This window comes from Grus americana, unplaced genomic scaffold, assembly GCF_028858705.1.
Source record: "Grus americana isolate bGruAme1 unplaced genomic scaffold, bGruAme1.mat H_67, whole genome shotgun sequence".
Lineage (NCBI taxonomy): Eukaryota > Metazoa > Chordata > Aves > Gruiformes > Gruidae > Grus > Grus americana.
Window position 1 is genome coordinate 20,837 of NW_026561390.1, and position 23,545 is coordinate 44,381.

At 41.9% G+C, this 23,545-nt stretch overlaps 1 protein-coding gene across 1 annotated transcript in view; it reads right to left on the minus strand.

The window, feature by feature from the left end:
* LOC129200355 (E3 SUMO-protein ligase ZNF451-like) overlaps positions 1 to 23,545 on the minus strand; it is a 48,548-nt gene that overhangs the window by 19,386 nt on the left and 5,617 nt on the right. The window contains exons 3-11 of the mRNA XM_054811686.1: positions 13,506 to 13,589; positions 12,043 to 12,168; positions 10,378 to 10,489; positions 9,610 to 9,760; positions 8,113 to 8,239; positions 5,682 to 5,835; positions 3,567 to 3,714; positions 1,342 to 2,990; positions 126 to 257 (exon numbers count right to left, since the gene is read on the minus strand). Coding sequence (XP_054667661.1) covers positions 126 to 257; positions 1,342 to 2,990; positions 3,567 to 3,714; positions 5,682 to 5,835; positions 8,113 to 8,239; positions 9,610 to 9,760; positions 10,378 to 10,489; positions 12,043 to 12,168; positions 13,506 to 13,589 — 2,683 coding nt within the window. The remainder of the gene's footprint in view (positions 1 to 125; positions 258 to 1,341; positions 2,991 to 3,566; positions 3,715 to 5,681; positions 5,836 to 8,112; positions 8,240 to 9,609; positions 9,761 to 10,377; positions 10,490 to 12,042; positions 12,169 to 13,505; positions 13,590 to 23,545) is intronic.

Sequence of the window (23,545 nt, forward strand, 5' to 3'; positions counted from 1 at the left end):
AACTTAAGAAACCTTAGTGGCTGCTTGTTCCTGTTCTTCATTCTCTCAGATTTAAAGAATCTCTTCTCAAGTATCTGTGCAGACTTGTTAATGTTATCTTCCTATTTTCTTCAACCACTTCTTACCTTGAAAACCCCAGATAAATGTCCCTTGGTTCAGGTTAGCTGGCAGCTGCGTGAATAAGCTTCCCCAGTTGTCCAGATCCACCAACACAATGTGAGTCATGGTACTGAGGTAGTCAAGATCGGGAAGTTCATCTTCAATGGGATAAAAGGGACACATTTAAAGTTCATCTGACTTTCTGGTCAACCAACATACATCAACTTAGATAAGCTTTTGAAAATTCATGTATTCAACTGTTCCATAAGCTAAAAGTTACAAAACATGATCCTATTTAGTGATTACATTGTTTTTAAATCAATTGAAGTAGCATTTAGTAACACACAAATCGGACAGAAGAAAGCAGAATCTAGCAATATGATGGTGTAAAGCTGGATAGTTTTGTGGTAGGCACAGAAAGCTGTTGTCCTGCACAGAGATATTTTAATATTCAAGTGTGCACTCCCTACTATGGCAAGTCTCTGTGACATTTAATTGCTTACATGCATAAAAGCATGTAAAATGTTGAGACATACTTTTTGCTGTATATCTAACATAGAACCTTTTAATCAAAGGCATTATGACACCATAAGTAATTAAAAATACTTCCAATTTTTGAACACAAAGTACACCTTCAGCATTCTTGATGTCATTCTTATAAGTGACATCAACTTAAAAAAATATTTGCATGCTCAAGGCAAATAGCCTAATACATACTGAGAAAATAAGTTCTCAGCCAAAATTATTTTTGGCAAGCTAAAGGAAACTGAGAAGATGGTGTTATAATAGGACTGCCCACACAGAAAGCACTACCAGGCTCATAAATATTTATACATACAGAAGAGGCAAGTTTCTCTTGAATGCATGTGTATTATAGACCACTTAGAAATCTAGAAATGTATCTGAGTCCTTGATTGTCATCCTCCTTTTAACAACAAATTATGCTCCCAACTAATTTAGAAATTAAGTTTTTCAGTCTCAGGGTTCTCTCATCTGCCTACTTTTTGTTTTTTTAAAGACTTCATGCATATGGCATATAGCAATAAACTGTTGAGTCCAAGTTCTGGAAACTCAAATACCAAGACTTGTAAATGCAGCTTTGAGAAATAAGAAATACTAAATTCTGAGCTGATTTATAGAATGGAAGTAGGGAAATGGTATGCTACATACTTGTACTGACATTCAAACAGAGTGTATTAAAGACAAGAATATTTTTCTAATGTTAAAAAAAATTCTACAAACCTTCACCAGGTTCTTCAGAGTGTGTTGAATTTTCTTTTTTTTCCTTCTTTCCCTGTGTTGGTCCCTGCAGAGGAGATGACTGTGGTCTCTTGGATGGAGATGCTTGAAGTTTTAGCTTGTGAGGTTTTCTGTCCACACAAGCCCCACTTGCTGTGAACTTGAATACTGTATTTTCCGATTCTGATGCAAGACTTGATAGATCAGGTTTCTGCAAGAAGCAGTGTTTCATGTGATAGTGCTGATGTGCACTCTGAAGATCGTCAAAGTTCTTGTTGCATGCAGCACATCTAACAACATACATTTCTTCCTTGTGTTTTGCTGATGTATGACTGTTGAGATGACTGTTCATATCAGCAAAATTCTGTGCAGTTGCAGAGCAGGAGCAGCATCGAAACCATAAGTTTCCTTTCTGCAGCATGGCTTTCCGACAATTCACATAATCGTTCCTCCTGTTTATTCTGGAGACATAAGTTGTCCGGCAACCACATGTTAAAAGGTCTCCTTTTTCTACTGGGAGAAAGTCTTCCTCTTTTTTTATTGATACTTCCATCTGCTCAGGCACAAATGCATAGTCCATGCTATGAATCTCCTTATAATGGATTAGAAATTCTTCTTCTGTGTCAAAGAAGAGATTACCACAAAGGCCACAGAAGTATTTAGTCTGTATCTCCTGGTTATTATGCTCTTGGAAGTGTCGCTGTAACGTTCCTACTTTCCGAAAGTGATTTCTGCATAAGCCACAGCAATATCTGTGAAACGCATGGCTTTCTAAGGACATACAATGTTGTTTAACGCTCTCTTCAGATTCAAACATCTCCTCACAAATGCGGCATTGCCATTTTCCCAGAATAGGACTTTTTTCAGGGGAGAGTTCCACAGGACTAGCAATGCCACCTTTCCTTTCACCTGCAGAAATGCACACTGTGTCAGAAGCAGAAGGCATAGGTTCATCTTCTAGAGCTTCTTGCTCATAATAGTAACTATGTCCACCATGAAATTCAGTCACGTGTCCCATAATATCCTCTTCTCTAAGGAGATCTACAGAGCATGCTCTACACCAGAGAAGAAAATTATTCAAGTGCGCTCCCCCATGGAATCGACTCATATGTAGGCGGATAATGCTTGAATTTTCAGCAAGCTTTCCACACACAGCACACTTGTGACAAATCCTATTTGCTGCTAAAATGTGCTTTTCTACTGACTCTTCGGTAAAAAACTTTTGAAGGCATTCACAAAACCAGGCTTTTACTTTGCAGTCTTCACTACCTTGACTCTGGTTTGCTCCACGATCTTCATTTTTAACTTTTAAATCACTCTTCCGTTTTGAAGGAGTAGACCCTCTTTCACTGGTAGACTCATTTGAAGTCAAACGTCTTTTAAGCAGAGGTCTTGACCGATCCACAATATTGCACAAATGAGACTGATTTTTATTTTTTCCATTGATATGACAGAACATCAAGATGGACTCTTCCAATGTACTAAGAACTTTTACGTTATGTTGAGTGGTTTGCTTATGCTGGGTGATCTGATGCTTATCAGCAAACAGTTCATCACAGTTCTCACAGTAACCTTTTGTTTTAAATATCTCTGCAACTTGGGAGATGCTCTTCTTTGACAGTGCCACAGGCCCAGAATTACGACAACGTGTTCTAGAATGGAGAAAAAAAGAAAAGAGGTAATATCATAACCTGAAACATTTTTAAACTGTCAGAGGTACTTTGAAATATTATATAGTAGCTACAGTAATTAGCATGTGGAAATGGTGTGCTACAGCAATTAGCACGTGGAATACTGACTCACCTACTAGCTTGTCAACAAAAACATGCAATGCCTATCTAGTCTCTGCACTTTAAAGAGAATTAGGTGCTAATTTCCAAAACTAGCACTTCAACTGATGCTTATGTTGTTGACTCAGTACATTTTAGCAATCAAATCCTGCCACCTTAGAAACAGTGCAACAGAGACCAAGTTCTGTTGTTCTGTTTGTTACAGAAAGTAACAAAAAGAATACAGCCAGCCATCAGCATTCTGCAGTGGGTTGTATGAGGTAAGGTGGGGTAAAAGACATGGAAAGGGGACAGTTTTTTGGATAGCTGACTTAGGAAATCAACATTCAAACGGGTCCTAGATGACCTGAAAGCCACTAGCATCACAAAGAACACGTCTGCCTATCTGTTACTGATCTATGGATGTTCACATTATAAAGACAGTTGTCTCTTACAAACCTGAAATGAGCCGTTAATTCCATATGCGAGCGTAGTACCTGGTAGCAGGATATACACTTTACTTGGAAAGGGACTTCTTTGCACAGAGATATCAGAAGGTTCTTTGCATAGGATGGGAAAGGTAGAGGAAGGCCAGCCTTCATTTCGTCTGTAACGTGGAATGGCAGAAAGTGCAACCATGCGTTAAAGATTTCTTTCACAGTATTTCAGCTCTCGGGTGACATAGTACTATATGCACTCGTTTGTCACAGCGTTCAGAAAGCAAGTTACCATGTGTCAGCTGAGCCACCGTAATTGTTCAAGGGAAGCTTTAAAACTGCATTAATTGTTTAAACTTCTTTAACCATCTCATATTTGAATCTGTTTGCATCTTGTTTTTTCACACTCAGTGACTGACTCTACTTCCCTTTTCTTCCTTCTACAAGGTCAGGTCAGACGTTTCTCTCAGAAAGGTTCTTACTGACCTTCTTCCCCTCCATCTATCACCACCTGTCTACTCTTACTACATACACTTTTGTTTAAAGCTGTAGTGTGTTTAAAAAAGTGCACAAATCATTTAACAAGTTCCCGCATACTCTGGCCATTTCTCTCTTTCCCATCCTCAATGTTAATTCTTCTTAAATTTTTAGGTGCAGGACTTGCTGTTGTTCCAAGCATATACTCCATGACTAACTCCAGATACCAGTAGAATAAAAAAAATATTGAAAAGAGAACTTTATATTGCTGTTAATGTTCTGCATATTAGGAGGCAAATTCTCTTTGAATTTTCTGTTTAGTAAGATGTGATGATCAGCAGGCAGTAACTTGAGGTTATGCCTTTTGACTAACTTCACTTCCAGATCTTACAGCCCATGCTGATATTAATCATGAAGACCTACCAATGCAAATGGAAAAATGGAGCACTTTTTTTTGTTCTGAGCTACAAGCCATCCATCTCTAAAGAAGAAAACACTATTTTGTGCTTTTAATCTTTTCAAAGCAACAGCTCACTAGTAATCTTTTTTAAAACCTACGTCCTGATTTTAAAGGCATCTACAGTCAGCACATTCAAAATTAATAACCGATTTGAGAATAAAAGTACATTAGATTTACAATACATAACAGAACTCAGAACCGTGCAGCTGATTGTCACTTCCATGAAGACAGCAGCACTCACTCAACCTGCAGGAAGATTCCTTCAAAGCCTGTCTTTACTGTACAGTTACTGCAGCCACTCTGGGGGAGGGCAGAAGATATAGTTATTTCTCATCTTCATAACCGCACCAATCCTTTTTGCCATGTAGGTTTATCCTGAAAGCTACGTTATCTAAAATATGGCAGCTTCTTGAATTAGAAGTCAACTCCATCTGTACCTCATCTGTCTCAGTCATTTACTTAACATTAAAGTAGATGCTTTAATGCCTATTGCTTATGTCAAAGCTAAAAAGTCACTACAGCTATGATGGTCATTAACTCTGTTTTCCAGACCACAATCAGACAGATATTTTCTGTGGAATCTAGTAAGTATTGTTCAGGATGTTATCAGCTCACAACATAACCAGCATTTTAGCCTTCAGTAGCAATGCTGCCAGTGCAAGGCATCAGATCGGCAACACTGTTCCAGCTAAGCAGGCTAAATTTGCAATTATACGGAGAAGAAACTGTCACGGGTCTTCTCCATCAGGAATGCCAAGGACACTGACAAAAATAGACTTCAGACAATACAGTGAGGGGAAGGAACATCACGACCAGTCTGACTGGAATTGGAAAAGAAATTTATGCGCTTTGTTCCAAGTTCCTATCAACATGCTAAATGTAAACTTATTTAGGTAGTTGCACAGTGTCACTGGAGGATGAGAAGCTTGTATGAGAGACCTGACAGCATGAGATAAAGGAAAGTCTGCTTCTCATCATAGCAGCTGTGATGGAGGAATCTTTTCTACACAAAAGTATGAATTTCAGAGCATCTTCTCTTATAGCACTGTAACACATTTAAGAACTTAAAAATAAGAATCCATTAAAAACAAACTTTAAAACCTTAAGCTTTTATACACAGTAGAAAAACATAAGTTGCTTCGTATCATAAGGATCAATTATCAGAATAAAAGAAAAGAAGTACACTTAGTAGCAACATACCACTCAATTTAGAAACCTGGAGGAAGTGGTTCTTTCCTGACATATGCTGCAAGCATTCGTCTCTTTTGGTGAAAAGGAGGAAGCAGTTTGGGCATGCAAAACACTGAATATGCTGTGGAGGGAGATCTTTTTTATGTCCATCACTTTCATTTAGCTGGAAGAGAAAATCATCTAGTTAGGAAAAATATTAAGTCAAGAAACCAGTCCCAATTCTCCTCATGTCCTTCCATTCCTCTTGCTTCTGTGGTAATATTTTCACTCTTGGGTTTTCAGCTACCACATCTATGTTTATCTACAGCCTACCCCTATGCACTTCAGCTCGCGAGACACAAGGGGCTGGCCAAACTGCCATCGTCAAACTCAGCTACTCATCCTTACTAAGCTGGTGTGCTGGTTTTGGCTGGGATAGAGTTAATTTTTTTCATAGTAGCTAGCATGGGGCTGTGCTTTGGATTTATGATGAAAAGAGTGTTGATAACACAGGGATGTTTTCGTTCCTGCTGAGCAGTGCTTACACAGAGCCAAGGCCTTTTCTGCTTCTCACACCACCCCACCAGCGAGGAGGCTGGGGGTGCACGAGGAGTTGGGAGGGGACACAGCTAGGACAGCTGACTCCAACTGACCAAAGAGATATTCCATACCATATGCCATGCTCAGCATATAATGCTGAGGGAAGGAGGAGGAGGAAGGGGCGATGTTCAGAGTGATGGCATTTGTCTTCCCAAGTAGCCATTACACATCATGGAGCCCTGCTTTCCTGGAGATGGCCGAACACCTGCCTGCCCATGGGAAGTGGTGAATTTGTTGTTTTGCTTTGCTTGTGTGCACAGCTTTTGCTTTACTTAAACTGCCTTTATCTCAATCTATGAGTTTTCTCGCTTTTACTCTTACAATTCCCTCTCTCATCCTGCCAGGGGAGAGTAAGCAAGCAGCAGTGTGGTGCTTAGGTGCTGGCTGCGGTTAAACTACTGGCAACTTTTCTATTCCCTTCTTGCACCACTGGGAGCAACCACCTTCCTCAGGAACTATGGGCTCCATCAGTTCTTAGCTATCCCTTTATCCAGGCTCTTAGAAAAAGCTCCTTCTGTCACTAAAGCAGCTGGTTTTCCTCATGTTGGTTCTTTCCCAATCTTGCTAACCTCCAACTTCTCAAAATGCTGCTCCTCAGAGTAGCCTGACAGGCCAGTGACTTTTATAAAAGTCAACTTCTTCCACCTCCTTTGCCTTCTACATCAACTTCAGATCTCTGCCTTCAGTGCAAAAATCTTTTAATTTTGCTTCTGACGTTTTTGTTTACTCCTTTCTTATTGTCACTCAAGGAATCTTCATGACATTCTTATGCTTTCTTGCACAGCTTTGTTTAGGAATATCTCCCCATCCTTCCACACCAAAATAATCCCATCTTCTTGCCTGCTGCAAGAGCCACTCCCTTTCACCAAACCTGTCTGTAACTCCTGCTAACAGCCCTAAGGCACACCACAGACACACAGCTTGGAAGGAATGGAAAAATAGCAGGGGCAAACTATGATGCATTCTTTCAAGCTTGTCAGGGATGACTATGCATCAGGAGTTACTACTACTAGCTAAAAGCAGTCCGATTTTCGGAGTATCTAAAACTTCCCCTGAATTTAACACAGCTTCTGGAGACTAGGTGGCTACACAACAGTATTTGTTATTAAAACATTAAACTTGAAAACTGCTATCCATTATCCAATTCAACACCAGACTGCTTAAATAAAACCACACACCCTAAAGACAACACCTGAGCATCTGTCATTGAACTGAGGTTTTACAGTGGTAAGTTATGAACAAAAGGAAAAGAGAGTCTTATCAAAAAAAAAAAAAGCACAAGAGTGGAAGTAGGGAGGAACAACACCAAAAAAGCAAATACTATTAGCTTATATTCAAATCAGAACTAGCTTATGTTCAAATCAAAACTCAAATGCTAGATTATCCTTTTCCCTTCTGTAAGTTAACTAGTGAGTAGCAGCAAACATCTGTCAGACTGGAAACAGAGAAGAAACATTTGCATCTGAATCACCCAAGTTTCTTTTCTCATTCTGTTGTCTCTTCTTCCCCCATCTCCTTTCTGCTGCTTCTCTTTACCATCATTTATTTCACCCTAACTACTTGCCTTTATCTTTCATATTTTTGGAGATGCAAAAAAAGGGAATACCTTTTCACAGCATGAATAGAGGGACAAGAGGACAATCCTCTTGAAAGTACAACCTAATGGTCACATCTAATAGGAGTACCATCAGGATACACTAGGTGTTTGATACACAGCAGAATAAGAAAAAATATCTTGAAGACTAAAAGAAGGGATGGGAGAGAAAGAAGGTTGAAAGAAAAAAAATCAGTGCATAATTATAAGTCTTGAAAACCCTCTCCTATGTTCAGTCAGGTGAGTTACTTATCCTTATGATCTTGCCTTAGACAAAAGATGATCACTGTACTGCTGAGAGGTTGAAAATCTTTTGCAGCATATCACACAGGCAACAGCATTATTTGGGGGTCCATGTAATGTGACTGTTGGGTCACAAGGAGAATGATCAAACCTGGAGAGGAAGAAATAGTTAACAAACTAGTCCCCTCTAAATAGTCAAAATGTTTTTTAATGGGAAAAAATTATGTCTTTTGAAGTGTTGGATGAAAACCTATCGAATCAACCTAAACTAAAATTCCTCACTTCCTCTATCATTAACCGTATAAGATGAAGTATCGTGTACAGAGGTGATTCTCCCTGCAGCTTACCTGTTGTAGTGAACACTTTGCAGAGAAATCGTAATGGGTTTAGGAGCAAGAGAACTAGTAAAGCTTCTATTTCCTACGGAGGGATTTTTTTAAATTTATTTTTACCTCCCTGCATCCTTCCTGGGATGGAGTTAATTTTCTTCATAGCAGCTTGTATGGTGCTGTGTTTTGGATTTATGAACAACAGTGTTGATCGCACAGGACTGTTGCAGCTATTTCTGAGCAGTGCTTGCACAGTGTCAAGCCCTCCTCTGTTTTTCAGACTGCCCTGCCAGTGAGTAGGCAAGAGGCTGGGAAGGGACATAGCCAGGACAGCTGACCTCAGCTGACCAAAGGGATCTCTCATACCATATGACATCATGTTTAGCAATAAAAGCTGGGTGGAGGAGGAGGAATGGGGTGGATGTTCAGGGTGATGGTGTTTGTCTTCTCAAGTAACCATTACGCATGATAAAGCCCCGCCCATCAATGGGAATTCCTTATTTTGCTTTGCTTGTGTGTGCAGCTTTTACTTTACTCATTAAACTGTTTTACCTCAGCCCAGAGTTTTCTCACTTTTACCCTTCCTCATCCCACCAGGGCAGGGGGTGCAGGGGGGGAGGAGCGAGCAGCTGTGTGGGGCTGAGCTGCCTTTCAGGGTTAACCCACAACACTCCCCTTCGCTTTTCTCCTTACCATCTGCCCCATGACACATTCACGAGTTAAAAGGCAGTATATGCTGGAACTGACCCCAGACACAGCGAGTGCTGACTAGCAATGATCAGCTATGAACAGATGCCTGGCCTATAGCTACTCTTTGCTCCTCTTTCCCTTCATTAGGGGGCATCTTTTTAATCTTACCATCAAGTTGTATACCTTAGCCTTTTGCTCTTTTCCAAGTTTGGACGAAAAAAAATTAACAGAACTGATGAACAGCAACCTTGTTTCTCAAAAAACCCAGATATTAAAAAAAATGCTTAACAAGAGGAAGAAATCAATTCTGAATGAAAAAAAAAACAACCAACCAGGAAGTTCACCACATCATCTATGTAAAATCTATAACACATTAATCTGCTCACCAAATGGAATTTTGTCACTATAGGCAGTTTAAAGTAGACTTGACACTGATGTCCTAAGTTAAAGCATATGCTTTCATTATTATTTCTTGCACTGAGCTCTTACACTATGTCCTTACCTTTGAAGGTGACCTAAGAGAAGAGGTCTATTATCAAACTCCCTGTTGCAATGCATCACAGGACAAGATATGGGACTGCTGTTGACTTGCGTCTGACCTGCCCTCTTACAAATACTCCTTTTTCCACTGTTAACGGTGTCTGGTTTAAGACCTGTTATAAAACAAAGCACTTAACCAGAATCTGAATTATAGAGGCTTAAGAAAACAAACAAAATAACATACAAGTCCTAAAGCACTTAAAAATGAAGTTATATTGATTCTTAAAAGCAAACTAACAATGCACTGTATTGCAATCCTACTACGGTAAGTCTGCTCTTTCACTTGAAGAATCTGTCTCTTCAATCCCTAGTAGGATTACTTTTCATTCATTTTGACACCCTTTCTCCAGGTCCTCCAGGCACTACTTTAAACTGATTGAACATCCTGAGATTATCCTTGCTTATGTAGACAGTTTCCTGAGCAACAGTAATACTTTTCCCTCTAGCAACATTGCTTATATAAGTAGTTAACATTGCCTTAGTGGTTCTTAGACTTTGCATATTACATTTTCTAAGCAGCAAAACATTAGACAAATAGCTTTGATGGAAATGAGTGTATAAGAACTTTCGAATGCCACACTCTAGCAAAGTTAATACTGTAAGACTTGGTTATGCATAAAAGAGGCACGTGCAAGCTCAATGTCAGTATTGCTCAATACAATTATCAGATGTTCTATTCTGCAATGCAGGACTTCAAAAACATATGACTGAAACTTAGTTTCCCTCTTACCTGGCATTTTTAACCACTGGTCCACACATAATCTTGCAGCTTCTGTGTCGCTGCGTTCCCGAATAAATTCTAGTTCTTGCAACCCATGAGCATATTGGGAATCAACTTTCTCCTGAAGGGGAAAACATATCAGGTAAGGTGGCAATCAAGTGTGGGTTGGGGTTTTTTTTCGTTTGTTTTTGGTTTTTAAAAAAAAAAAAAAAAATCAAGATTAAGTATGTATACCAAAACTTGCATATGGGTGTCTCAAAACCTAAGGAAAAAAAAACCCCACAAACAACACAAAAATGTAAGGGGGGAAAAAAAAAAAACCCTTACAACCTGACTGACTTCAATACAACACAATAAAGACAGAATGTAACAGCAATAAAAAAAAAATTAAAAAATAGTTATTTTTGTGCCCTAAATAAAAGCTACAGCTTAGGTCAATTAATTTATTTTTACCATACCTACTTAAGTTTCTGAAGCACGTACAGAACAAAGAAGAATTTAAAATTATAAGATTATAAGAAGTATGGAATTTAAGAAAAAATACACAACACAAAATGGTTACTGAAACCAAAGAGTCTATCTGTCCACTGCTGAAGAAAAAAAAATAAAAAGAAAAGGTAGTTTCACTTTGAAGAGTAATTTTAATTCTGCAGATTGCATTACCTGATGAGGAGTGAAGAGCTGTCCAGCAGGAAAATATTCATCGTTAACAAAAGGATTTTTTTAACCTTCATTCTCAGACTCCACTTCACAGTTTTTCAACTGTATATAGAGACATTAACAGATTGCCAAATTCTAAGTGGAGGAGACAGGAGAGGGATGTAGGCCTCTAGACGTCAAGGCCACCTTGGACTATACCTAACAGCCTTTTACTCTGTTTATTACAGTTGCATAGTCTATGGTACACTAGAACAAGCTGAAACTATAGCATAATTACATGACTTTAACAGCCATTAACAGCATTCAGAAAATCAGGCTGGAAAGTCAGCATATTCCACAAATATTGGATTTGCATTTGTCCCAAATTCGTTGAATTTCATGAGGTTCTTGTAAGCCCATTCTTTCACGCTGTCCAGGTCACAGTGATAGCAGACCTACCCTTAAGCCTACTGACTGCACCTCTCAGTTTGTAACAAAAATTAAAAATCCATGCCTTTCAAATGGCTGCACAATAGGATTCAAATTTAAAATTATGCCTTACATATAGAAAATTTTATCCCATTATAGAATATTACCTGATATAAAGATTTATAGCCGTGCCAAATGGCTTCCCAAAAATCTTAGAATAAAGCAGGTAAATAATCAGGTTTGGTGCATGGTTGTTTGTGATAACAGTTATTTTTAAATTATTTAACCAGAATAATTGACTTAAGGTCCCTCTGCTGTATATGCAAACAAGAGAACAAGTTTTTGCCATTGGCTTGCACAAAGTTAGTTTGTTGGGTTGGTTTTTTTTTTTTTTCCTTCAGAACTGCAGTAGGACTCGCAATTTACTCAGTTAAAAGCCACTGAAGAGACAAAGTTTCAAACAATGCCCCAGAAGCAAAAGTCTCTAGTTGCTGGTTCCAGGTCTGGCTCATGAATCTTTTTATTTACTTAGTAGTGAAAACAAACACACTTGTGACTACAAGGCCTGTATTATGCAATTCTACTGAAAGAAACTACGTCCAATACCTTAAAGGCTTTGTTTTTCTCTTCTTTTTGCTGTTTCTCTACTTCAACATGGCGTGCCAGACGATCCAAAGTTGACGCAACTCGTTCTTTCTGATAGTCGATGTGATCTTTACGCTTAGTAGTTCTCTACAATGGAAAAGTTAAACTTTTATTTGGTAATTGTTAATTAACAGGCACTGACATGGTAAAAAGCGATGGCCAACCATCAGGATATAATTCAGTACAGATACTCTGATCCTAAAGTTCCATGATCCACCTTGCTAGTTTTCTCTATTTACAAGGATCTGTAACTTCTGTTAAAAAAACCAAACAAACAAACCAGCCCCCATTCACCTACACATTCAAGGCAATTCAACGTCAACACTTGCCTCACCAAAGCACAAGAAGGGGCATAAATGATTGTGCTGCATGTCCTAGAAGTCTCCAACAAATTAAAAATTAAGTAAATTCTTCTAAGTAGGTAAACAAAATTCCTAAAGATTTCAAGGCCAACAAGCAGCCCATCTGAAAAACTGAGAAGTGATATTCTTGCACTAAGACAAGATTGGCCAGTATCTACAGAAAGGCAGATCATTAGCTTTTTCTAGCATAAGGAATAGGCCATACACTGTAGTTTGCACCTGCTACATGATCAGCTCTAGCAATCATCACTGGGGAATCAGCCTGTATGTGTACAGAAGACCCACCTTTCCTTAAGAACCAGCTTTATTACACACATCCTCTGCTGCAACACTGGAAAATGGAAGTGAAGAGATGACCACTACTGCCAAAACCAGCTCTACTAGAGTCATTCTCAGTCACTATCCCTCTCAAAAGCCCTGCAGAGTAGGCACAATACATTTGGAAAACACATGAACTGACCAGCCTGCTTCTGACTCATACATTCTTAGGAGGGATTATGAAGAATGAGGCTGAGTTAAGACCAAGCTATTATCAGAATAAGGTCCTCCAACCTATAAACTGCTCCTAACAAGTCATTTTAGAAGGAAGAGGCCTGGCAGTAGACCAGATACATCTGCAGGCTAGAGATTGGACACATTGACTTCTGAGGTCACTTGTAAAGTGACATTTTTCTTCTCTTTTCTTTGCCACATTTGCTAAAAGCACTGAAAGCCAAACAGAATCATAGAATGTCCTGAGCTGGAAGGGACCCATAAGGATCATCGAGTCCAACTCGTGGCTCCACACAGGACCAGTCGAATCACAGCATATGACTCAGAAGTTTTAAGTCCGTTTCAAGAAGGCAAACAATGGCTCTGGACAAAAAGAAGTGTTGGCATTCTTGCCTTTCACTCAACAGCAGGTAAAAAACCAAAAGACTTGAATGATGACTTGTTTATTTATTACTTGATAAAAAGACCACTAACGACTTTTTCATGAAGAGTAACTGATGGGGAAAAAATACAGGAGACTAATTATTTTATTCAACCAAGAAGGCCCGAGATACATTACAACATACTCACATGAGTGTAAGAACTGCTGTTAGGTTCTTCATCCTCACTACTGACAAGATCAATGCATTCAAGCACAGGTCTTAAAGGTCCTTCCTGAAAAAAAGTGTTAAAAATACACACAAAAGTATTACACTGGTTCTCTCAGAGGTGAAGTGTTGCATGCAGTACAGCACATTGTCAGCATTAGCAATACCTGAAGGGGAATTTCACCAAGTTTTCGAGAAGGTCTAGCAATGAAATTTCTGCAGGGCAACTTTTCAACTTAGACTAATCCATAAAATTGTTAAAACATGCAAATAAATAAGTATTCACAAATAATGACAATAACAACTTAACACGTAAATATCAACTAGAAAAAAAATCAAATGAACAGTCTTGGCTTGCTTAATAACCTAATATTCTTCACCTTCTCAATCAACTTAGATCTACATTTTTAAAGATATTTAACTTGCACCATTAATTCAATGGTAATAGGGCAGCAGGCTGTTATCAAGAGAGTAACAGTCTTAGATGTCACTAACCAATCCTAAATGGTTTTTCTTTTTTTTTTTCCAGGTTTAGTTTGTTTCAGTTTTGTTCATTCATTTTAAAAGACACAAATTTCAATTCCAAAAGAAATTAAACTCGTTAGGCATTTCAAACATTAAGAAAGTGGGAACCAGTTTCATACACATTTAAGCCCTGAAGACTACTCCTTTCTGAGCAGATATTCCATAAGCAGGTTACAAGTGTCTTCTCTATATTGGAATCACAATGAGGGGGGAGCTCATTTTAAAAGAAAACACGTTTCACCTATTCACACCACATACTCAAAAGCACAAAGACACATGTTCGAATTGTCTGCCAAGCATTCAGTTGCTAAGATGGGCATCCAGGAAGCCTGGTTAGGACTCAATGCAGCCATATGGAAGACAAAGGACCCTGGCTATCAACAAGTACTTAGGTCTTTTCTATTCTACCTCCCTTGGCAGCCATGTGCTCCTGTTGCATATTTCCCATCTTTTGCCTCTCTCCACACTGCACCTCCTCTGTGAGTCACTAAAGGTTATTGATTGTTTTTGTCTCCTCCTTAGGAGGTCTTAAGGCTCTAACCCTGTTCTTTGTCTTCTGCAATCATCTTAATGGTTTAAGCCATTCACTCTCTGTTCATACCAATTTTAACATTTCTACTACAAGCTTCTGGTAGATAGCAGAATGATGGCGCATACATGAAAAAGCAAACAGAAGAAAAATTAACATCAGCAGACCCAAACTAAACACACAGGTCATAAGTTTTTTAAAGAAGATGTGCAAAAAAATGTCTGGTGCTCCATCCACACTCACTGCAACATGACTTCAGTTTTTAAAGGCAAAAAAAGAAGCACTATGTCCACATAACCTGATGTCAGGTTAAAAAAACCCCTATCACGCTACAACATTAGCACATGCCAATTAAATAATCAGCATGAGTAGGAAACAGGGTGACAAAGTCTACATACACCAAACAAAAATATTCCTAGTGACCCTAACTCACATCCATGGTCAGAAGCAAAGTTAACTAAAATCTCCATGTGCCATAAACAGTTTCCCATCCAAATTCGGAAAGTTATTATTGATGTGGTTTAGCCCCAGCCGGTAGCTGGGTGCCACACACCACTCACTCACCCCTCCCCCGGCGGGCTGGGGAGGAGAATGGAAAAACAACGGCAAAGCCTCGAGGGTTGGGGTAAGGGCAGTTTACTGGGACAGCAAGGGAGAGGGGAACAATCAACAACAGTACTGATAACAGATATTCACAATGGGTGATAACAAAGAACAATTTACCAATCCCACGACCGACTGGACACTCAGCCTGTCCCAGAGCCACACCAAGCCCGCCCCTGCCCGACCAGCCCCCTGTTATGGTGAGCATGATGTCACATGGTATGGAATAGCCCCCGGCCAGCTTGGCTCACCTGTCCTGGCTCCTTGTGAAATTAACTCTGTCCTTGCCAGAACCAGGACATTATCCACCCCTTATTCCATACCATCTACGTCATGCCCAGATTATTTCACAGATCTCATTCCCTTAACTCTACGGGCTATCGCTCTAAAATGCCTGTCAAGTTCATTTAGTCCATGGCTTTTGGGTTCCATCTGCCATTACAGTCTCTCAGAGCAGGAGCAATGGTGCATGCTACTGGATTGTTGCACGCTACATCCGGAGTTTTCACGGCTGGTGTATCTGGTGTGGTCCATGATCACAGTCTGGATGTCAAAGATGTGATTTTTGATGAAGTTCCTGGGCACCAGTTGAAGTCAGTTCTAGTTCCATCATCATGGCACTTTGTTCAGTTTCAAAGTCCATCCTTCATTAGTTTTGGGTGATTCTTATGGTCATACCATTGATACAGTATATAGCTATTAATATCATACAATTTGATTTATTGGCTATTTTCACCTAAAATCAAATCCCCTTGGGGTACACACCGGACTTCCCCATCTTTTCTCATCACCCACCAAGTGCACCCTGGTCCCTGAGCAAAAGCAATCCCACAGATGGGCTTGCCTTTGCCTGAAGCGGAGATAACCCAAACTGTTTTACCCAACATATTTTTCATGCGCACTACAGGAACTTTATCCCCTTCTACTGGGCGTGGAAATTTTGATTGGGCAGGGCCAGCTCGATTGGCAGATCCCCTAGTGTTAACTAACCAGGTGGCCTTTGCTAAATGTGTGTCCCAGTGTTTGAGGGTCCCACCACCCATTGCTCTCAGGGTAGTTTTTAGCAGTCCATTGTACCTTTCAATTTTCCCAGAGGCTGGTGCATGGTAGGGGATGTGATACACCCACTCAATACCATGCTCTTTGGCCCAGGTGTCTATGAGGTTGTTCCGAAAATGAGTCCCATTGTCTGACTCAATTCTCTCTGGGGTGCCATGTCGCCACAGGACTTGCTTTTCAAGACCCAGGATGGTGTTCCGGGCAGTGGCATGGGGCACAGGATATGTTTCCAGCCATCCAGTGGTTGCTTCCACCATTGTAAGAACATAACGCTTGCCTTGGCGGGTTTGTGGGAGTGTGATGTAGTCGATTTGCCATGCTTCCCTATATTTATATTTCAACCATCGGCCTCCGTACCACAGAGGCTTTACCCACTTGGCTTGCTTGATGGCGGCGCATGTTTCACATTGATGGATGACCTGTGAGATGGCGTCCATGCTCAAGTCCACCCCTCGATCACGGGCCCATCTATATGTCGCATCTCTTCCTTGATGGCCTGAGGTGTCATGGGCCCACCGAGCTATGAACAATTCACCCTTACGCTGCCAGTCCAAATCCACCTGAGCCACTTCAATCTTGGCAGCCTGATCCACCTGCTGGTTGTTCTGATGTTCCTCTGTGGCCCGACTCTTGGGTACGTGGGCATCTACATGACATACCTTTACAACTAGCTTCTCTAGCCGGGCAGCAATATCTTGCCACAATGGGGCAGCCCAGATGGGTTTGCCTCTGCGTTGCCAGTTGTTTCGCTTCCACTGCTGTAACCACCCCCACAGGGCATTGGCCACCATCCATGAGTCAGTATAGACGTACAGTGTTGGCCACTTTTCTCTTTCAGCAATATCTAAAGCCAGCTGGATGGCTTTCACCTCTGCAAACTGGCTCGATTCACCTTGTCCTTCAGCAGCTTCTGCAACTCGCCATGTAGGACTCCATACAGCGGCCTTCCACCTTCGATGCTTTCCCACGATGCGGCAGGACCCATCAGTGAAGAGGGCATATGATTTCTCATCTTCTGTTAGTTTATTATACGGTGGGGCTTCTTCAGCACGTGTCACCTCCTCCTCTGGCGACATTCCGAAATCTTTCCCTTCTGGCCAGTCTGTGATCACTTCCAGAATTCCTGGACGACTGGGGCTTCCTATTCGAGCCCGCTGTGTAATCAGTGCAACCCACTTACTCCACGTAGCATCGGTTGCATGATGTGTAGAAGGAGCCCTCTCTTTGAACATCCAGCCCAGCACTGGCAGTCGGGGTGCCAGGAGGAGCTGTGCTTCAGTGCCAATCACCTCTGAAGCAGCTCGAACCCCTTCACAGGCTGCCAATATCTCCTTTTCCATTGGAGTGTAGCGGGCCTCAGATCCTCTGTATCCCCGACTCCAAAACCCCAGGGGTCGACCTCCAGTCTCCCCTGGTGCTTTCTGCCAGAGACTCCAGGTAGGGCCATTCTCCCCGGCTGCGGTGTACAACACATTTTTTACATCTGGTCCTGCCCGGACTGGCCCAAGAGCTACGGCATGAACTATTTCCTGTTTAATTTGTTCAAAAGCTTGTCGTTGCTCAGGGCCCCATTTAAAATCATTCTTCTTCCGGGTTACGTGGTAGAGAGGGCTTACTATTAGACTGTAATTCGGAATGTGCATTCTCCAGAAACCCACAACACCTAAGAAGGCCTGTGTCTCCTTTTTGTTGGTTGGTGGAGACATGGCTGCTATTTTGTTGATAATATCCACTGGGATCTGACACCGCCCATCATGCCACCTTATTCCTAAAAACTGGATTTCCTGTGCAGGGCCCTTCACCTTACTTCGTTTTATGGCAAAGCCAGCCTGCAGCAGGATTTGGATTATTTTCTTCCCTTTCTCAGAAACTTCCTCTGCTGAGTTGCCCCATACAATGATGTCATCAATGTATTGCAGGTGCTCTGGGGCTTCACCCTTTTCCAGTGCAGTCTGGATCAGTCCATGGCAAATGGTGGGGCTGTGTTTCCACCCCTGGGGCAGTCGATTCCAGGTGTACTGGACGCCCCTCCAAGTGAAGGCAAACTGTGGCCTGCACTCTGCTGCCAAAGGGATCGAGAAAAATGCATTAGCTATATCAGTTGTGGCATACCATTTGGCTGCCTTTGACTCCAGTTCATATTGAAGCTCCAGCATGTCTGGCACAGCAGCACTCATCGGTGGTGTGACTTCATTCAGGCCACGATAGTCTACCGTCAGCCTCCACTCTCCATTGGACTTCCGCACTGGCCATATGGGACTGTTAAAGGGTGAGTGGGTTCTGCTGATCACTCCCTGACCCTCCAGTTGACGAATTAGCTCGTGGATGGGAACCAGGGAGTCTCTGTTGGTGCGGTATTGCCGCCGGTGCACAGTTGTGGTAGCAATCGGCACCTGTTGCTCTTCAACCCTCAGCAACCCTACAACAGAAGGTTCCTCCGAGAGACCGGGCAAACTAGACAATGGTTCAATTTCCTCCGCTTCCAAAGCCGCTATTCCAAAAGCCCACCGGTAGCCTTTCGGATCTTTGAAATACCCTTTCCGGAGATAATCTATGCCCAGGATGCACGGAGCCTCTGGCCCAGTCACAATGGGGTGCTTTTGCCACTCATTCCCAGTTAGACTTACTTCAGCTTCCAACAGAGTCAACTGTTGGGATCCCCCCGTCACACCAGAAATAGATATCGGTTCCACCCCTTCATAGTTTGATGGCAGTAAGGTACACTGTGCACCAGTGTCCACTAGGGCTTTGTACTCTTGTGGGTCCGACGTGCCAGGCCATCGGATCCACACAGTCCAATAAACCCTATTGTCCCTTTCCTCCACCTGGCTGGAGGCAGGGCCCCTCTAATCCTGTTCATCATAGTCACTATTCACCTCTTGCAAAAAGGACTTAGAAGTGCCTTCAAGAGGATCATAAGTACGATCGGGCCTTTCACTTGGTCTGGGGGGCTGCCGGGTGGAAACTGGAGCGGCATTCTTTCTGGAAGAGTCCCTTTTTACAGCTGTCTTGCCTTGTAGCTCATGTACTCGTGCCCGCAGGGTTGAGGTAGGCTTCCCATCCCATTTCCCCATGTCTTCTCCGTGGTCACGCAGATAAAACCACAGGATATCTCGTGGTGTGTATGCTCTATATCCCCTCTCTGGAGCAGAAAAACGCTTACTCCTAACAGCTGCAATACGGGTCTGTACAGGTGGGGAGTAAAAGATATATCCTCTTTGAGTTGCCGGACGTCCTGGGACAGTTTCTCCACAGCCAAGACGAGGGAGGAAGAAAGGCTCTCTTCATATTGCCGGAGTCGGCCAGCCACTTCGTCCACTGTGGGTGCCTCTTCACTTTTCCAGTCGATGACTGCCAGTGAGTTGGCGTACGATGATGGTGCACTTCGTACAAATTTTCGCCACATGGGTCGGGTACACTGGACTTCATCGGGGTCTGTGGGCAACTGTGCATTGTCCGGATCATAATAAACCATGTCCCGCACAGCTAATTCCCTCAGATATTGGATACCTCTCTCCATAGTGGTCCACTTGCCTGGCCGACATACATCTTCGCTGAAAGGATACCTTTCCCTCACACTTGACAGGAGTCGCCTCCAGAGGCTGAGGGCCTGTGCCTTCTTCCCAATTGCCTTGTCAATTCCCCCTTCCCTAGACAAGGAACCTAGCTGCTTGGCCTCCCTGCCCTCCAGTTCCAGGCTACTGGCCCCGTTATCCCAGCAGCGGAGCAGCCAGGTAATAATGTGCTCCCCTGGAAGGCGGCTGAAATCTTTCCGCATATCTCGCGGCTCACTCAGGGACAGGGATCGGGTGATCACTTCTGGTTCTGGCTCTTCTTGTTCTCGTGATGGTCCCGATTCACCATCATCTTTCACTAAGCGAACCGATTTCCTTGTGTATTTCTTTTTGTGTATAGGGGCGATTGATACTGGTATGGGTTGATCTTTTGGCTCGGCTACAGTGCCTGTTGCGGGGGTTTGGGCAGCTGCGGGGGCCTGGGCAGCTGCGGGGCCTGTGGGTCTGCTCTCTCCCTCTGGGTGGTGCTGTCTACTCTCAAGCAGTGTTTGATAGATTGTGGCCAGAGCCCAGCACAGTGCAGTAAGTTATGTCTCCTTAGAATCCCCACAGCATTTTCCTTTCAAATATTCTACCATTTTATCAGGGTCTTGCAATTGTTCAGGAGTGAAGCTCCAAACCATTGGGGGTGAGAAGGTCTCTAGATACCCGCCCATAGTCTCCCACATGCCATGCCAGCCCTGACCATTCGGCCTTGGGGAAGATCCTTGGGTGGTATTCTTGAAACAATTTTTGCTAACCCTGAACAGGAGTTGGAAAGCATGCAGGAGACCTAGCAATAGCAATATACTGGCCTGAACATTCCAAGGGTATTCAAAATTCTCAAAAATTGTTGTAACCAACCAAAAGGGAAAAGGGGAGGTGAAAGAGTGAGAGAAGGTATCCCCCCCGTCTTTCCCATAGATTGGGTGCAATTATTAATCAGTTCTGAAAGATACTGACCGAGGTACGGGCCTGACAGAAATGCTACATACAAGTACCAGCTCAGACTCATGACCATCGATGATATCTTATCATAAGTCATTATCACACAATACAATAACATGAGAACATAAACCCCTCTCCCAGAGATGATAAACAGTGCCGCAGGGATTACATAGAGTAAACATGGGTTTACAAACCAGAGCCATGTGACCAAACACAACATCATTATGACCAGCAACTGTTTCAATAACATTATAGATGCTTATAACAACTTTGTTTTTTCAAACTTGTCGTTATCACAACCCTTCGTGCCCCACGTTGGGCGCCAAAAAGGACTGACGTGGTTCACGCACCACTCACTCACCCCTCCCCCGGCGGGCTGGGGAGGAGAACGGAAAAACAACGGCAAAGCCTCGAGGGTTGGGGTAAGGGCAGTTTACTGGGACAGCAAGGGAGAGGGAAACAATCAACAACAGTACTGATAACAGATATTCATAATGGGTGATAACAAAGAACAATTTACCGATCCCACGACCGACCGACTGGACACTCAGCCTGTCCCAGAGCCACACCGAACCCGCCCCGGCCCGACCAGCCCCCTGTTATGGTGAGCATGATGTCACATGGTATGGAATAGCCCCCGGCCAGCTTGGCTCACCTGTCCTGGCTCCTTGTGAAATTAACTCTGTCCTTGCCAGAACCAGGACAATTATCTAACCTCAAAGTAATAAACCAAAACCAAAGATAGTTTAAGTTTTTTGTAGTGAGGTGGTGGTTGTTTGTTTTTTTTTTTAAAAAGTCTGTACATGCAATGTCATCTACATCATATGATAGTTTTTAACTAAACTGCAGCATTAGCCATTAGCAATACTGCTGGCAGATAACACAGAGCTGTTACATACTCCAAAGGTATTCTTTATTTGTTAGAAAGTTAAGTTTTCCAACAGAAGGAGGACTTAAAATAGTCATCAGACTGACTTCTTGAAGAGGCGCAGTACTTTATCTACCATCTCTGCCATATATTTGGCAGTGTCCTCAAGATCTTAACAATCAACCAGCAAGGGCAGGCTAGGAAGATTTATTGCCTCATGAGAAGCAGCAGAGAGAACAGCAGCATGCAATTCTCTCTGCTCTTACTGAATCTCATTCTTTACATTCTTCCACCTTTCAAGGCTGTAAAGCTGTTCAGCTAGCCAGGCATAAACAGTCCTCATTGTCTCACTGGGAAGGAAGAGGGATGAGATCTTGGACAGATGACAAACTTATATGAATCAAGCTGCAGGCCTCAAATTACCCCAAAAGAGTGCTTAACTTTTATCATTAAATAAAGAGAACATGGTTTTTCTAAATGAAATCTTAAATAAATAATCACATTTGCCTTTGTAGAAACTGACCTCTCTAAACTTAACAAGAAATCAAATCTTTATTAAACAACAAGTGGTAGCAAGTACCAGTTCAAAGTCACACTCAGACCACCTGACTGTCCAATCAGTTCAATAAGGTGTTCTGAACTGTTCAACTCTGATCCTAACAGCTGTAGCTTCTTTTCCTGGTTTCTGTTTACTTACTCCCTGGGTTCAACAACTAACTAAAAGTTAGGAAATTGACAGCTGAAAAGCAGAGTAACTTGCTTTCAAGCATAGGAAGTTCTAGTGACCAGAACAGTAAATTCCATTTAACACAAGTAATATTACACTTGTTTGCACACGTGAAATGTTTTTTCCTTCTGAATTCTGTGCCTCTTACTACACGATTTTTGTGTAGTACTTTTTGGATTGCATTCCAATTTGAACACAAATGCAATATGGTAATTCTTTCAAATGACTACTCAAAGATATACACCCTTATTTTCCACAAAAATAAAATGAGGAGGAAGAAAAACTCCAAAACAAACCACCACATCATCTGCCGATATACACTCCTGAATAATAATGTGAGTCCCACATGTAGCATTTATTTAGGCTAGTTTGTGTTTCACTGGTTGGTAGTTTAACCAACTTAGATGAAGACTAAAACCAAATACTGAAGAGTGTAAGAACTACAATCCTGTGTCTGATCAAGAACTCATCTGTGCTACAAAAGATTATTTTGGGAGAGCATAAGAATTGGGTAAAACTGTATAAACCTATCCCAAGTATATCCACTCAGCAACTGCTTACACCAATATCTGAGAAACCTTAGTTGAAAGTCATCATTAAGTGTCACGACACTGGTTTAGATCCACCCCATCTGAGTGCCATTACATAGAGAAGTCTCCAAATACTATTTCTAAAGAGACAGTGACTTCAGCCTGGGCTCATCCTGACAGCAGTGTTTCTGTCTGCCAAAAGGTGTTGATACCAAAATGAAAGTATAAGTTCAAAGCTTCTTTATTCAGTGGCCCAGGATAGAAATTTTCCTCACAGAGGGAAACTGAGTCTAGGACTCCCCTACCCTTTAAACACTCATAGAGGCCTTCTGAGAATTTCATGCAAGCCATAGCTTCAGATGGACTTCCTATAATTTTAATCTGGACTGGAGAAGCGGTCCCAGGTGAAACACATCCTTTTTTCCAGCAAGAGAGAGCAGGTATTGCTAGTAAACATTCCCAATGAATACTCCAGTACCACATGGTGGGAAAGTTCTCAACAGCAGGAACTGAGCTTTCGCTCTGTTGGCTCACCTCTGCACAGGGTGAGCCCCAAATTGAAAGTTAAGAGAAGTTTAATTACTTCATTTTTTTCCAACTGGTTAAACTAAGTAGTAACATAATACAGAGATAGTGCCAACCCTTAGGATTTCATCACTGTAGGAGAGTTAAGAAACCGA